Genomic DNA, 16,748 nt, shown 5'->3' on the forward strand with positions numbered 1-16,748 from the left:
GGATCTTTCTCATGGGCTGGCAGAACTTCTCAGCTATGAAGGCAACGTGGAGGAGGACTTCTGTACTACTTTTCAGGTGGGGAAAACACAAATTCTTACACACAATAACACTTACGAAACATAATATATTTGACATCACCATAATACATACTGTTACAGCACACGGGAAGCGCTCCACTAATGTGATGAATGTCATTGTAGGTGTCGCAGGAAGAACTAGGTGTGATCAAGTCCTACAATCTGAAACCGGGAGGAGATAAGATTCCTGTCACCAACCAGAACAGGAAGGGTAAGTGAGGAGTAGACAGATGCCAGAGAAAAGATCACTGTCCTGCAGTAGCTTGGGATATCTAACAGTACACACTGCCTTTCAGACTATGTGGCAATTGTTTGTTCTCTCATAGTTGATTGTTTGATTATTCTTGTCTTTGCAGAGTATGTCCAGCTGTACGTAGATTTCCTGCTGAACAAGTCCATTTACAGGCAGTTTACTACCTTCTACTATGGCTTCCACAGTGTGTGCGCCTCCGACGCTTTGATGGTAAGAATGTCAATACTTTTGGGCTTCAGTGGTCTAAGGCACTGCATCCCAGTGACTACAGATTTGGGTTTGAACCCAGGCTGTGTTGCAGCCGGCCGCGACCGAGAGACCCATGAGGCGGCGCACAATTGGCCCAGCGTCGTCCGGGTTCAGGGAGGGTTTGGCCGGCCAGGATGTCCTTGTCCCATTGTGCTATAGCAAGTCCTGTGGCGGGCCGGGTGCATGCACGCTGACACGGTTTCCAGTTGTACAGTGTTTCCTCTGACACATTGGTGCTGCTGGTGTCCGGGTTTAGTGAGCAGTGTGTCAAGAAGCAGTGTGGCTTGGCAGGGTCATGTTTCAGAGAATGCATGGCTGTCACAGATGTGTGGAGAGACGCACCAAGGCGCAGCATGATTAAAGTTCCACATATTTATTTAAGCGAAACTTCCAAACAAAAAGAAACAAACAACGAGCCGTGACATCAGAGGTGCTACATGCACTGACTCAAAACAATATCCCACACAGCAGTTGGAAACAGGGAACCCTTAAGTATGATCCCCAATTAGAGACAACGAACCTCAGCTGCCTCTAATTGGGAACCATACCAAGAGCACCAACATAGAAATAATACACCTAGAACACCCCCTAGTCACACCCTGACCTACTATACCATAGAGAACCAAGGGCTCTCCATGGTCAGGGCATGACAGTACCCCCCCAAAGGTGTGGTGTCCGGCCACAGAACCTGAAACCAACTTGGGAGGGTAGGGGGGTGATTCGTGTCGGTGGCGGCTCCGGTGCAGATTGTAGCCCCCGCCCAGACCCCGGATCCGGCCATGGTCCCGGGCTGAACGCCGTGCCTGGACTGGGCATCGGCGCCAAGGAGGGCTCCGGCCATAGAGCTGGGTTGGACGCTGTGCCTGGACTTGGCACTGGCGCAGAGTAAGGCTCCTGCCATGGAGCGGGACTGGACTCCATGCCTGGACTGGGCACTGGCGCAGAGGAAATCTTCTGCCATGGAGCTGGACTGGGCACCGTGTCTGGACTGGGCACCGGTGCAGAGGAAGACTCCTGCCATGGAGCGGGACTGGGCGTCGTGCCTGGACTGGGCACCGGCGCAGAGGAAGGCTCCTGCCATGGAGCTGGACTGGGCACCGTGCCTGGACTGGGCACCGGTGCCGAGGAAGGCTCCTGCCATGGAGCGGGACTGGCCACCGTGCCTGGACTCTCCAAACCTTTGATCGTCGCTGGAGGTTCCGGACTGTGGACCGTCGCAGGAGGTTCTGGACTGTGGACCGTCGCAGGAGGTTCCGGGCTGTGGACCGTCGCAGGAGGTTCCGGACTGTGGACTGTCGTAGGAGGTTCCAGACTGTGAAACATCGCCGGAAGCTCTGGACTGTGAACTGTCGCCGGAAGCTCTGGACTGGGAATCGTCGCCGGAAGCTCTGGACTGGGAATCGCCGCCGGAAGCTCTGGACTGAGAACCGTTGCCGGAAGCTCTGGACTGGGAATCGTCGCCGGAAGCTCTGGACTGGGAACCGTCTCCGGAAGCTCTGGACTGGGAACCGTCTCCAGAAGCTCTGGACTATGAACCGTCTCGCTGGAAGCTCTGGACTGTGAATGCGCACTGGAGGCCCAGTGCATGGAGCAGGTACAGGACGTACCGGACTGGGAAGGCCCACTGGAGGCCTGGTGCGTGGAGCCGGCACAGGTGGCACCGGACTGGTGACACGCACTTCAGGGCGAGTGCGAGGAGCAGGCAGAGGACATACCGCACTGGGAGGCGCATTTCAGGGAGAGTGCGAGGAGGAGACACAGGACTTACTGTACTGGGGAGGCACACTAGAGGCCATTTACGTGGAGCCGGCCCAGGTTTCACCTGACTGATGACACGTTCCTCCTAACGCCTGCATTGCCGCATACTCCTAGCCAACTCCATCCTCTGGTACTCTCCTTGGGTCGACCGACCACCTCTCTATCTCCTCCCAGGTGGTCTCTGGCTCTTCCCTCTGCTCAGCCGCCAGCTCCATGTGCCCCCTTCCAAAAAAATATTGGGGCTTCTGTGGCCATGGTCTGATGACACGCTCCTCCAGAGTTTGCCATTCGGGCTCTGGCACTCTCCTTGGCTCAACCGGCCACCCCTTGTGCCCTCCCCCCCAAAAATCTTGGGGTTGTCCTTGGGCTTTCTGTGGCCGTGAACCCCGGCGTCGTCGCCATCCTCCCTCATAACCTTCCGTCTGCCGCCAAGGAAGGGTCTCGCATCCTCTCATGTCCTCCCAAGTCCAAAACTTCCTCACCTCATGTTCACGCTGCTTGGTCCTTTGTTGGTGGGATATTCTGTCACGGATGTGTGGAGAGACAGACCAAGTCGCAGCGTGATTAAAGTACCACATATTTATATAAGTGAAACTTCCCCCCCCCCCCAAAAAAACAACGAACTGTGACATCAGAGGTGCAACATGCACTAACTCAAAACAATATCCCACACAGCAGGTGGAAACAGGGAACCCTTAAGTATGATCCCCAATTAGAGACAACAAACCTCAGCTGCCTCTAATTGGGAACCATACCAAGAGCGCCAACATAGAAATAATACACATAGAATACCCCCTAGTCACGCCCTGACCTACTATACCATAGAGAACCAAGGGCTCTCCATGGTCAGGACGTGACAATGGTTCTCGACCTTCTCCTCTCCCGAGTCCTGGATATCACAAAAAGGGGTAGAAATGTTTTTACAAAAAGAAAATGTCAAGACTTTCAATGTCAAAATGAATTAATAAATGAATCCTAATTGGTGTGACAAACTGTAGAACCATTGTCCATAATGGTTCTTTAAAGAACCATAAAAAAAGGGTTCTATATAGCCCCAAAAATATCACGTTTGAGGTAAGACCCAGATGCAGACAACGTCGAATTAACAACAGTTTATTAATCCAACAGGGGCTGACAAAAGACAGGTCAAGGGCAGGCAAGGGTCAGTAATCCAAATAGGTGGGGCAAAGGTACAGGACGGCAAGCAGGGTCAGGGCAGGCAGAAAAGGTCAAAACCGGAAAAACTAGAAAACAGAAACAATCGAGAGAGACCGAGGAAAAACCGCTGGTGGGCTTAACGAAACAAAATTAACTAGCAACAGACAACCAGAGAACACAGGTATAAATACACAGTGGATAATGGGGAAGATGGGTGACACCTGGAGGGGGGTGGAGACAATCACAAAGACAGGTGAAACAGATCAGGGTGTGACATAAAAGGGTTATAACCATTTTTTGGTGCTATATATAACTTTTTTAATGGTTCTTTATAGACCCTTAGGAAATAGTTATTTATAACAGCTTTCTTTACAGAACCTTCAAAAAAGGGTTCTGCTAGGGTTAAAAGCCAAAGAACCCCTATCTGGTATTATTTAGAACCATTATTTTTTAGTGTGTATCACTGAAAGTGAAAGGACATCATTTGTTGTGCTGCATTTCAGTGCCAGCTGGTCCTGTTTGAAGTGTCAATAGTGTTCAACTCATGTAGAAAGTTCCTGATTAGGCAGCGTAGGGAGAAACGTGAGGTCCATTTTGTATTTGCATTTTACAGAGAGGCAATGAGGAGTTGGGACTTGGCTGTGTGTGCATGAGGGTGTGTGAGTGAGTGTACTGTTCCTCGCTGCCTGCTAAATGTGTTCACAGAGCTCCCCTCCCCCTCTCTTGATATAGGCCTCCTAACAGGGATTTTTGTGTGCTCTGTCTCCACCCTGTAACCAGGGCTCTTTGGGCCATAAGGGGGAGGCTCGTATGAGTGGCCTATAGAAAGTGTACGTGGGAACCACAATAAATGACGAGAGTGACGTCCTTCCACGAATATAAATCAGACAGACCACAAAGCTTCTGTATTCATGCAGAACCAGGCCAGCTTTATGGTTAGATTTGCATGGTTTGACATGGGAAGATCTGGCTCTCTCTGGCCGTTATCAATTGCTTTCCCATTAGTTAATTAACTGTTTCCTTGCTGACCTGATGACAGAAACCGAACGGCATATTGTGGAACTAACAATGAGTGAAAGATGGACCACACCAACCGTCTTTGATAGGCAGGCCACGGTCTGTATCCAGACCCGTACGGACCACGGGTCCCCATCAAAAAATACAATTTTGTTGTAATGTCTGAGTCACTCAGATAACATACGAACACATTAAGACATGGCAAAATGTGTAGAATTGCAGGAAATAAGCTTTAAAACTAAAATACATTCTCTCCAACAACAAGAGCAATGTAATCAGTGTGTGTCTTGGACAGTGCTTGTGTTGGGTTTGGAGTTTGTTACTACACTGATAAATGACAATATCAATCCGGACCTTTTCCACCTAGGACATTTCTGTGACTGGACCTTTCAAAATGGTATTTGAGTAACCCTGGACTACACCAAGTAATAAATCAATTAGAATCAATTCAAATTGACATGATTAAAACACACTGGGGTACTGCAATTAACTGTAGTGTAGTGAACTTTCAGACGAGCTGACAGCGATGGAAATTTCCCTCATTGTTTTATTGCGGTCATTGGTATCTGTCTGGGCAAGGACTCTGCTGCACTTGCAAAAACAAATATTTGACTGTTCAATGATCTGTTTGCTGTACGTGTCACTGAATGCCAGAGTTGGTATTTATGCCACAGCTGAACCGACCACAAACCACAGTTAAACATTCATTCAATTATTTTCCTGGTGCAGCAATTTTAGCATGCATGCTGAGTCTATCCATTTTGGATAATGGAGATTGAAAAGAAACACAAAAATAGGAATCTAATATGCATTGTTTGGTTCTAAATAAACCGAATAAAAAAACCTGGACGCTTAGTAAAGCTCAAACCAAGTTTATTCACCCGCTTGGTCCTACAGCTGCATAAGACCAAAAACATATTCACACAAGTACTGGTATTTAACCCTTTCTCCTATGCTGAGTCTCCTACACATCTGAACAGCCAATACATCTCTATTGCTAATAGAACCTTAGTGATATCTGTTCTTCCTTACTTCATCTGACCTCGGCCCCAAATTCCTCACTCCTCCCCATAGGATCCCTGATGTCCAAAAATAACATATTCTGACAGAATGTAAACGGTCTAAATTCCCCTCTCTCCCTCAGTGACATGAATAAGGAAACTTCATATTTTCAATTTAGAACTCAGAACCCATCAGAATGTAACAGGAATATAATTTTCAACAGAATGCAATGCAGCGCAATATCAGAATCAGTCATTTGTCGCAATGACTAAACTTGATGGGGTCTCAAATTACAAATGTTCCTGAGCTTTTTGTTTTTGCACTGAGACTAAAACAAAAATCCCTCTTTCAATCTTGGTAGGACTTGCTACTTAATATGGTCTTGTTGCACCAGCACCAACATAGAACTTGCCAGTAGTTAGATATATTCAGTACTGCTTCTATTTTTAGTTCTGTTAGTACAATCTATTAGATTTTTCCTCTTAGCTTTCAAATGCAGTGCATGCTCATATGAACAGGCTCATATTGTACATGTATTTTCATGCTGGTCAGTGAAAGTGGGACAGAAACATGTACTGTACATGTAGGAAAAGTCAGCTTTAGCCGCCATATGGCCCCACGCCAGTGAATGCAATCGGCTTTCAAACCAGCTCCTTGATACAGTTACGCAATGGTTGTCTACGCTTGCATTAATTATGCAACACTGCTGTGACAGCAATAACTCACTGGCTGTCTAGTGGGGTGAGGGGAGAGAGGGAAAATGGGGGAGAGAGGGGAAAGAAGGTGTAGCAGACCACAGTTTGGTCTGTCCCAGATTCTTCAGTAACTCTATACCTCAGCTGGATCTTGCCATTGGCTTGGCTTGCTCTAGCTAGTCATCGGGTTGCATTTCTGTTTGCACTTCATGAACAAGGTGAAACTGTGCTGCTGTGAGGCAGTCCTGCAGAGCGTGCACTGCCTGACACTGCTGTCTTGGTGTGTTTGGATAATGTGGAGTCATGATGTGATAACCCAGCTAGCACACAACTTTCTGAGAACCACATGTTTCTTTGCGCTTGGTGAGAGCGTGGTTGTCCTATAGTTATTTGGCATATAACCTTGCCACAATGTTCTGGGAATGGTGCAGGATACCCAGCTAGCACATAACGTTCTGAGAACCATATGTTTCTTCGGTGGGAATTTTAGTACTATGTTTTCTGCAGGTTTCCTCATGGTTCTATTTAAAGTCATGTTCTCAGAACGTTCAGAGAACATTAAGAAACAATATTTTTCTGTCGGAATTTCAGTACTTCAGCATAATGTTTTCTGCAGGTTCTATTTTAATTCATGTTCTCTGAACGTTAAGAAAACTTTCCATAAAAAACACAAGAAAACCTTAGTAACATTCAAAGAAAGTTTTAAGAATATCATTTTAAAACATACACATTCCATTCTCAGCATCAACAAAACTCTCGCTATCCTCTATCTTTTAGTATTTATTAGGATTCGAGGCAGCGGCTACTGTTCCTGGGATTGAAACAGGAAACAACACAACAAACAAAATAAATAATATACATAAATATACATAGCACTACATTTACATTAAAATTGAGCCATTCAGCAGAATTTCCCATCCAGAGCGACCTTCAGCTAGTGCATTCATCTTAAGATAGACAGACGAGACAACCACATATCACAGTCGTATCCCAACCACGTATCACATGAATAAAACAATACATAATACAATACAAAATGCATAAAAATGGTCCGTGTCTCATCACAGTCCCCGTCGTGTTGTAAGGTGTTCTTTTATCTGGATTTTTTTATCTGTTTTTATTTCTAGTTTGAGTTACCTGGGGTGGCAGAGAGTTTCATTTAGCCATGGCTCTATTTAATACTGTGTGTTTCCCAGCCTCTGTTCTGGACCTGGGGACTGTGAAGAGACCTCTGGTTGCATGTCTCGTGTGGTACTGATGAGTGTCAAAACTGTGTGCCAACTGCTTGAACAGACAGTTCGGTATCTTCTACACATCAACACCTCGCACAAAGACCAATAGTGATACAGTCAATCTCTCCTCAACTTTGAGCCAGGAGAGATTTACGTGCATGTCATTGATATTTGCCCTCTGTGTACATCTAAGTGAAATACGTGCTGCTCTGTTTTGGACCAACTGCAATTTGCCTATGTGCTTCTTTGCCGCACCTGGCCACACAACTGGACATTATTCCAGGTGCCACAAAACTAGGACCTGATATCTGAGATATCAAGAAATCAGAGCAATGCCTCTTCCCATGTTAAGTGTGTTCAGGTGTGTTGGCCACGCCCACTAATTGGCCACACCTGATCTTAATAAGTGATTGTTTCCTTTAAAATGGGGTCTGTTTGAATAGACTAACATGAATAGCTTTGTATGAGTAAAAAAAAACAAGGCATTCTAGCAACATCCTGGTGGTGCAGTGGACTATTCCATGATTAGTGAACAGAAGGTTCAAATCTCACAGATACCATGCCACAATTCTTTTTTAAATGTATGTGTTTGCATGATTAATGCTAATTAATTTCCATGTGACCTATCTGTGCTTAGAGTTCAAAACAGTTAATGCTAGCTAGCAGTGTTTTTAAAAGTCTTATTGAAACATGTTCTCAGAATGTTATTTCTTTACTTTAATAAAACCTCCCAGGAAAACATCCAGGGAACCATAGTAAAAGTTCTCAGAACCTCAGCTTTACCGGTCAGGACACTTATGGCTTCGTTCCCAGAACCAATGGAAAGCCAAAAACGTACATTCCCACAACATTCCAAGGAACCAAATGTGCTAGCTGGGAAGAGTGTATGGGACTGAAAAGTGGTCAAGGACAGAGTAATACAGAGAAAATATGCAACTATGTCTATTTAGTTTGCAAAATGAGGCCAAATGTATCGAGTTTGCAACTTGATAATGCTTGTATAATTTGTCTGATTAATACTTTAGACAGTGTGTGACACAACAATCCATGCATGACACTACCATAGTCATGCACTGCTCTGCTTAAGTGCACATTTTAGTGCAATATTGGGTCAATGAACAGGGATTCATGATTCAGACCAACATAGTCACTCCTTGTCTTGTGTCATGCAGTAGGCAGGTTTTAATGGACAAACTCCTATGGTACTAGCACTGGTTGTCTTGTGAAGTCCTGCAGTTTCATTGGAATCCCATTGTGTCCTGTAGTTTCATATCCTGCAGTTTTACAGTTTTTCAGATTATTGCGATAGTGACTCTGTGTCATGTCCCTCTCGTTGTAGTTACTGAGGCCCGAGGAGGTGGAGATCCTGGTGTGTGGCAGTCCCAACCTGGACATGAGCTCTCTGCAGAAGGCAGCCCAGTACGAGGGCTACAGCAAGACTGACCCCACCATCAGGTACTGTAAACCCATCATTATATAATTCATTGTGTAAAAGGCCTGATGTCTTATAGATATTAAAGCCAAAATCCTGAGTTTCTAAATGACCATTGAACAGCAGGAAATATCCCAGATGGTGCATTTAATTAAAGTAGGTTCTAATGATTGTGCCTAACCCTAACCTTAAAGTAAATAATCTAATGTGTTGCTCCGTCTACGTGGTCAGGGCGTTCTGGGACGTGGTGCTGGGCTTCCCTCTGAAGTTCCAGAAAAGGCTGCTCCACTTCTCAACAGGAAGTGACCGCGTCCCCGTGGGAGGAATGGCCGACCTCAACTTCAAGATCTCCAAGATTGATACCTCCACCGAATGGTGAGATACTGCAGATGTCCTCACTGTGTTCTTTCTTATTCATTGTAAACATGGTGAAATGTACTAAAAGCAGACCTCCTTTATTCAGTTGCTATTGTCACATTTGATTTATACAGAACAGCAACTGTGAACAAACGTGAATTTATCGTTGACCTTTTCTTCCTTCCAGGTTGCCTATATCTCACACATGTTTCAACCAGATCTGCCTGCCACCATACAAAAACAAAAAAGAACTGAAGCAGAAGTTAACTATTGCCATTTCAAATGCGGAGGGATTTGGACTGGAGTGAACTCAGATAACGACAATGGTTAAACTGCCATTTATCTTTGGTTCGTGGTCAGTAGGGTGTGTATATTTGAACATGTTCAGATATGCTACCAGTAATCTCTCAGCTTCAGTATTTCTTAACAATATACTTAATTAATCAATCTGTTTCTGTAGAATATTGCGTGAAAAGTTACATTACAAGTATAGCCTTCAAAGCTCCCCCGTTTGTGCTATAAATAACTTGCCTTTTGGATATCAACATGGACATGGAAAATGTTCTGCCCTGTCCATTAAGCAATGGAGTTGTTGATTAAAGTAAGAGGTTGAATGTAGGTCAGAACAGGGCTGGGTTGGTCTGTGATAAAATAGTTAGACAAACAGTCTGCCAGTAGTGTGGTGTCAGCTCTTAAAGTGACAGAGCCCATCTCTCCTCCTGAACAGAGTTCCTGTACCGCCTCTCTTTGACAAAGGCCTTTTCAGGCCTAAGGTTTAAATCATTCCGAGTCTAATGGTAAATTATAAACACAGATATTATCTTGTTGGTATTTATACTAATATATTTTGTTTTCAGAGGTCTCAGAAGTTTTGAAAAAATTTGGAAGACGTTTCTGTTATGTTGTTCGGGAGCAGAGTTTTTAGACGACCCTTTCTGGATGTTTTCATGTAGAGCATGAAAGGGAATCAAGCTTCGGTAAAGTTTATCATGTTGGGGCGGCAGGTAGCCTAGTGGTTAGTGTTGGTCCAGTAACCGAAAGGTTGCTAGATTGAATCCCCAAGCTGACAAGGTAACAATCTGTCGTTCTGCCCCTGAACAAGGCAATTAAACCACCGTTCCTAGGCTGTCGTTGTAAATAAGAATTTGTTCTTAACTGACTTGCCTAGTTAAATAAAGGATAAATAAATACAGTAGTTGTGCTGGTATATGACTATTATTGATGTGGGAACTTACTGTGTACCTTGTTTGCTTACTCCCTCCCACATTGTCGGTGATGCCTCTCGGTACAGATTACTTCTCTTGGTACAGTTGGCATATTGTATGGAGAGGTATGAAATAGTTACAAAACACCAATGAGATCACGATTGATATCAAGGCAAGTATGAGTTCGGTGGACTTCGCACACCTGCAGGTTAGAACGATGAGATGGATTCATGAAATGTACAGTATCGGGAACTATGTCATGTGATTTAATGCTGTTGTAAAGGGATCTCTTTTGTAAAGTGGTGACACTTGTGTGGTAGTTAGCTCGCTCAGGATGTCCACATTTCATGGACTGTATGATTCTTCTAAAATCTTGAAAATAAAAATAAGGTCTTTGTTGAAACAGATCTGTTGCATGTGTCGCTCCTGTTGCATGTGGTGTCCAATTAACCAAAGGTTACCAGGCTTAGACGATCTTGCCTTACATTGAGTCCTCCCTCATCACTCTTTCTCCTCAGGTAATGGACACTTACACTAAAGAAAGTCTGCCTGTGCTTCTCTAACAGGAGCAATCGGTTGTTTGGATTTATGAGCCCAGGTCAACCGTTTATAGTTCTCCCCAACAGTGAGGAAGTGAAGTTGCAATGCATACCACCAACTGTGATGTAATGGAAGTTATTTAAAGTATACTGCATAGATAACTATTTACACCTCATCATTAAATGTATATGTTGGACATGGGGATTTAGTCACAGTTAAGTTCAGTGGAGGCTGCTGAGGGGAGGACGGCTCACAATAATGGCTGGAATGGAATGCATGGAATGGCATCAAACACATGGAAACCATGTGTTTAATGTATTTGATACCATTCCACTGATTCCTCTCCAGACATTACCACGAGCCCATCCTCCCCAATTAAGGTGCCACCAACCTCCTGTGTTTAAGTTATCCTGCATTCTAGAAAACCTACTAATCATGTGGCCTGTTACTGATTTTAAACATGTGCACTATGTTCTTCCGGAGAAGCCTTTTAGCATAGTTGACGTGATGAGCTAATGCTTTAAATTGGGAAAGTTTTAAGCAGTAGCCAAGCTTGTGAAAATATAGACCAGTCCCCCAATCACAGGAGGGGTCCCCCAGCTAAAATAAAATGACTACTAGCCTTCCATTTAAATCTGGGTTTAAATTTAAATCTGGACCCAGCTGCTGCTAGGAACCTCTAAAAGCATCTATGTATAGACAGTCTCTGTAGTCTTTCTCTAGTCTATGTACAACGTTGCACTGTAGCCAGCTGAGAATGGACTCCTATCATAAAGGTTATCAGGTAGCCAGTCAGTCAGCAACCATACTCACATGATAAACCATAGAGACTTTTCTAGATGACGCAATCACATCACATGGCTGATCAGAAGGTTGAGTCTCTCAGTAATCTATTTGACCTTCCTACAATCAGACAGCTATGTGTGTCCAGTTTGGCCCCGAGTGACTGACAGCCCTCCTCTGTCTCACACCTCAAGGTTGGTCCAGATCAAGAATCAGGCCAAAGGTAGACCAGAGAACTCAATAGCCAGGGGCCACCTTCATATTTGTCTGATCAAGGCCATATAACACCTCACCACATGCCATCGGAGGCGTGTTAAAAACACTTTATAAAGGTTACCGCCATTCATCAGATCACCAACCGCCCGGTTTCCGAAGTGACAATGTGTACATTCATAGTTTGGATTGCAACTGGAAAAAAGACAGTTATCGCATTCAGAATGCCTTAGAGGCATGCCAGGCCACTGCTGATTGATGAACAGGGTTGGACAGGTTGGGTTGCTACAGCAGAGGACTCGACTTAGAACGGTAGAGTGTCGACAAGCAGAGTAAAAAGGTGCTCCCATTTTTGTGTGCCTTTGCTGTACTCTGAGAACTGAACGTAATATTGATATAAATCCAATGTACCTGAGCGTGGACTGGTTGAAAACACGTACAGGCATAGGATTTTAATATGACCTGCAGTGTCGCAGCAAAATTATTCCAAACTTTTTGTCCATAATGTTGCTTGAGCTGTGGTTAGGTTATTATCTGGTCAAAACGAGGCTACATGAAAAGCGGAATACTGTTAATATAACTGTGTGCTAGTGTGTGTTTTCGGTGAATTTATGTAACTGATGAAGCTCATCTGCATTTCCTGCAGTGCAGGAAAATTCTCAGCAACAAAAGAGTGATCTAATTAAGATCCTACATCTGAGTACCAGTACTTGCAAGCGAGGTCACAACAGGGCCTAGGTATGTCCACTCATGACAGCTGCCTGAATACCTCAGCTGTGACTCCTTGGCTCACATTACCCAGTGGTTCCCAACCAGGGGTATTAGGACCCCTGGAGGTATTTGGCCTATCCACTTGAGAAGACTCATGAGATCATAGGCTTACTGGTAAAATGCACATGAGGGGGTACTTCAGGGGTACTCCGGGCAGAGCAAAATTCAGTTGGTGGTATAGTAGCCGAAAAAGGTTGGGAACCACTGTCATAACCCATTTTTTACTGGCACAGGTTTAGTCTCTCTAGACAGACGGGTTACCTCCCACAATGTGCCAATGTTCCAGGTCTGGGATTTCCGAGACTAGCACAGGTTGGCAAACCTACAGCACTACACCATTGCTAAGTGCAACGAATTGTAGATTAACTGATTGCTCTCAGGTAGAGAAGAGTATAAGAACCTTATGTCCGAAGTTCACTGAAACCACTCCACATCATGCAAAAAATTTACTTATCATGAAACCAAATTCATAACTCTAAGTCATATCCACAAGTATCTGTTTTCATTCCTTATTGTCTTGTACTGTAGTTCTACTGTATAGCCTGCTATGTCCCAGTTCTTCACAATAGCAACTTCTTCCCTTTTACATTTTATTGACTTAACTACATGGCTGTGAACGTGTTGTCACACTCCCCCAGCCTATGACCAGCATAATAGGAGGGAAATTATGAATGTTTTCACTTTTCATCCATAGGTTATTGCCTCCCGAGTGGCACAGGGGTCTAAGGCAGTGCAAGAGGTGTCACTACAGACCCTGGTTGGATCCCGGGCTGTATCACAACCGGCCGTGATTGGGAGTCCCATATGGCGGTGCAAAATTGGCCCAGCGTCGACCGGGTTAGGGGAGGGCGTCATTGGAAAATAAGACTTTGTCCTTAACTGACTTGCCTAGATACATAAAGGTTAAATAAAATACATTTTTAAAAATGTAGTGCAAGGTAAACATTTCAGGGTCAATGTCAAGGTTATACAGAGTATTGGTGACACATGTTTATTTTGCTTAATCTAATGCTCTAGTACTGCACACGCATTAATGTGTCACTATCTAAATAAAAAAGGTTCTGAATGTTGTTTTGCACTGTACATGGCGTTCACAGATTCCATTGTAGTGAAGTGTCATTTATCATACAGGCTATATTATATACAGTACCTCACACCCAAACCCGTAATAAGACTATGCAATGAATATTAAACTGAATATCGGACTCCATTATCATGTGAATGCTATAGACCCATAAGCGAATCCGATGGTTCTAGTCAAACTAGCGAGCCTTGCGTCACCACTCGGAATACTAGAAGTTACATGTGTCCAACATAACCCTAATATTAACAGGCTGAGAGACAAAGAGCTAATATCTTGCGATCAATGTCCCAGCATTAAATGATTGAGTTAACCTCAGCTCAGAGCTGCACAGTTAGAGGCCGAGCATATACAGTGAGGGGAAAAAGTATTTGATCCCCTGCTGATTTAGTATGTTTGCCCACTGACAAAGAAATGATCAGTCTATAATTTTAATGGTAGGTTTACTTGAACAGTGAGAGACAGAATAACAACAAAAAAATCCAGAAAAACGCATGTCAAAAATGTTATAAATTGATTTCCATTTTAATGAGGGAAATAAGTATTTGATCCCCTGCTGATTTAGTATGTTTGCCCACTGACAAAGAAATGATCAGTCTATAATTTTAATGGTAGGTTTATTTGAACAGTGAGAGACAGAATAACAAAACAAAAATCCAGAAAAACACATGTAAAAAATGTTATAAATTGATTTCCATTTTAATGAGGGAAATAAGTATTTGACCCCCTCTCAATCAGAAAGATTTCTGGCTCCCAGGTGTATTTTATACAGGTAACGAGCTGAGATTAGGAGCACACTCTTAAAGGGAGTGCTCCTAATCTCAGTTTGTTACCTGTATAAAAGACACCTGTCCACAGAAGCAATCAATCAATCAGATTCCAAACTCTCCAAGGATGTCAGGGACAAGATTGTAGACCTACACAAGGCCGGAATGGGCTACAAGACCATCGCCAAGCAGCTTGGTGAGAAGGTGACAACAGTTGGTGTGATTATTCTCAAATGGAAGAAACACAAAATAACTGTCAGTCACCCTCGGCCTGAGGCTCCAGGACCAGTGTGGTTGTTACTGACAAGAAGCAAATGGCTGAGCTCTTTAATTAATCACCACTTCATTAAGTCAGGATTCTTATTTGCTCAACCATGCCTCCTTGCCTGTCCAACATTTCCTCATCTTCCACCCCTTCTAATGCAAGTATCCCCGATGCTCCTCCCTCTTTTTCCCTGTTTCACTACAAAGTTTCTCCCTGCAGGTGGTCGCTGAGTCCGAGGTGCTAAAGGAGCTCCTTAAAAACTTCTTAAGGATCGGTGTCCCAACTTCAGGTGAAACTGGAGGGCGCGCAATTCAAATAAATAATCATAAATATTATGGATTTTAAACATTTAGGTACATAGAAGTGTCTGATACTGGCTGAAAGCTTAAATTCTTGTTAGTCTAACTGCACTGTCCGATTTACAGTAGCTATTACAGCGAAAACATGACACACGATTTTTTGAGGACGGTGCCCCACATCAAAATATTTTTCCACCGGCACAGTTTCACACATTCACATATAACGATTAAATATTCACTTACTTTTTGAAAATCTTCCTCTGATTTGTCATCCAAAGGGTCCCAGCTTTAACATGTAGTGTCGTTTTGTTAGATACAATCCTTCTTTATATCGCAAAAAGTCAGTTTAGTTGGCGCCATCGATTTGAGTAATCCACTCGTTCAACTTGCAGAGAAAGGAATCTGAAAATCTACCCCTAAACTTTGTTTCAACAAGTCAAAATACGTTTCTATTTACTCCTCAGATACCCTAAAATGTAATAAAACTATAATATTCAATAACTATGTTCAATATGAAAACGATTTTAGCAGGTGGATAATGACTTCATGGCTCGGGCAAACATGAATTTCCAAAACTGTGTCCTTCTTGATATATCTTATTCGTTTTTGAAGTTACAAGCCTGAAACCTTGAACATAGACTGCTGACACCGTGTGGAAGCCATGGGAATTGCACCCAGGGAGCACATTTTCAATGTGAACTTTCTCTTGCATTTCTAAGAGGATGGTTGTTTTTTTCTTTGGATTTTCTCCTACCACATCTATTGTGTCATATTTTACTACATTGTTTAAACATTTCTACAAACTTCAAAGTGTTTTCTTTCCAATGGTACCAATTATTTGCATATCCTGGCTTCAGGACCTGAGCTACAGGCAGTTTACTTTGGGCATATTCAGACAGGAAGTGGAGAAAAAGGGGGCCTATCCCTAAGAATGATTTAAACTTGACCCCCAAAAAACATCTGGGTCAGATGGCTTAGACCCTTTCTTCTTTAAGGTGGCTGCTCCTATCATAGCCAAGCATATCTCTGACCTTTTTAACCTGTCTCTCCTCTCTGGGGAGGTTCCATTGCTTGGAAGGCAGTCACGGTTCGTCCTTTATTTAAAGGGGAGATCAAGATTATCCTAACTGTTATAGGCCTATTTCTATTTTGCCCTGTTTATAAAAAGTGTTGGAAAAACTTGTCAATAATCAACTAATTGGCTTTCTTGATGTCTATAGTATTCTCTCTGGTATACAATCTTGTTTCCGCTCAGGTTATGAATGTGTCACTGCAACCTTAAAGGTCCTCAATGATATCACCATTGCCCTTGATTATAAGCAATGTTGTGCTGATATTTTTATTGACTTGGCCAAAGCTTTTGATACGGTAGACCATTCAATTCTTGTGGGCCGGCTAAGGAGTATTGGTCTCTCTGAGGGGTCTTTGGCCTGGTGTGCTAACTACCTCTCTCAAAGAGTGCAGTGTATAAAGTCAGACAATCTGCTGTCTCAGCCACTGCTTGTCACCAAAGGAGTACCCCAAGGCTCGATCCTAGGCCCCACGCTCTTCTCAATTTACATCAACAACATAGCTCAGGCAGTAGGAAACTCT

The 16,748-nt window shown here is 43.7% G+C and overlaps 1 protein-coding gene across 2 annotated transcripts in view; it reads left to right on the plus strand.

Annotated features, from left to right (window-relative positions):
- LOC110491402 (probable E3 ubiquitin-protein ligase HECTD2) overlaps positions 1-10,838 on the plus strand; it is a 32,925-nt gene extending 22,087 nt beyond the window's left edge. For both annotated transcript variants that reach the window (XM_021564816.2, XM_021564817.2), the window contains exons 16-21: positions 2-76; positions 202-289; positions 435-541; positions 8,782-8,897; positions 9,106-9,249; positions 9,419-10,838. In XM_021564816.2, the coding sequence (XP_021420491.1) occupies positions 2-76; positions 202-289; positions 435-541; positions 8,782-8,897; positions 9,106-9,249; positions 9,419-9,539 (651 nt within the window). In that variant the 3' untranslated portion in view covers positions 9,540-10,838. The remainder of the gene's footprint in view (position 1; positions 77-201; positions 290-434; positions 542-8,781; positions 8,898-9,105; positions 9,250-9,418) is intronic.
- Positions 10,839-16,748: the final 5,910 nt, after the last annotated feature.

This window comes from Oncorhynchus mykiss, chromosome 16, assembly GCF_013265735.2.
Source record: "Oncorhynchus mykiss isolate Arlee chromosome 16, USDA_OmykA_1.1, whole genome shotgun sequence".
Classification (NCBI taxonomy): Eukaryota; Metazoa; Chordata; class Actinopteri; order Salmoniformes; family Salmonidae; genus Oncorhynchus; species Oncorhynchus mykiss.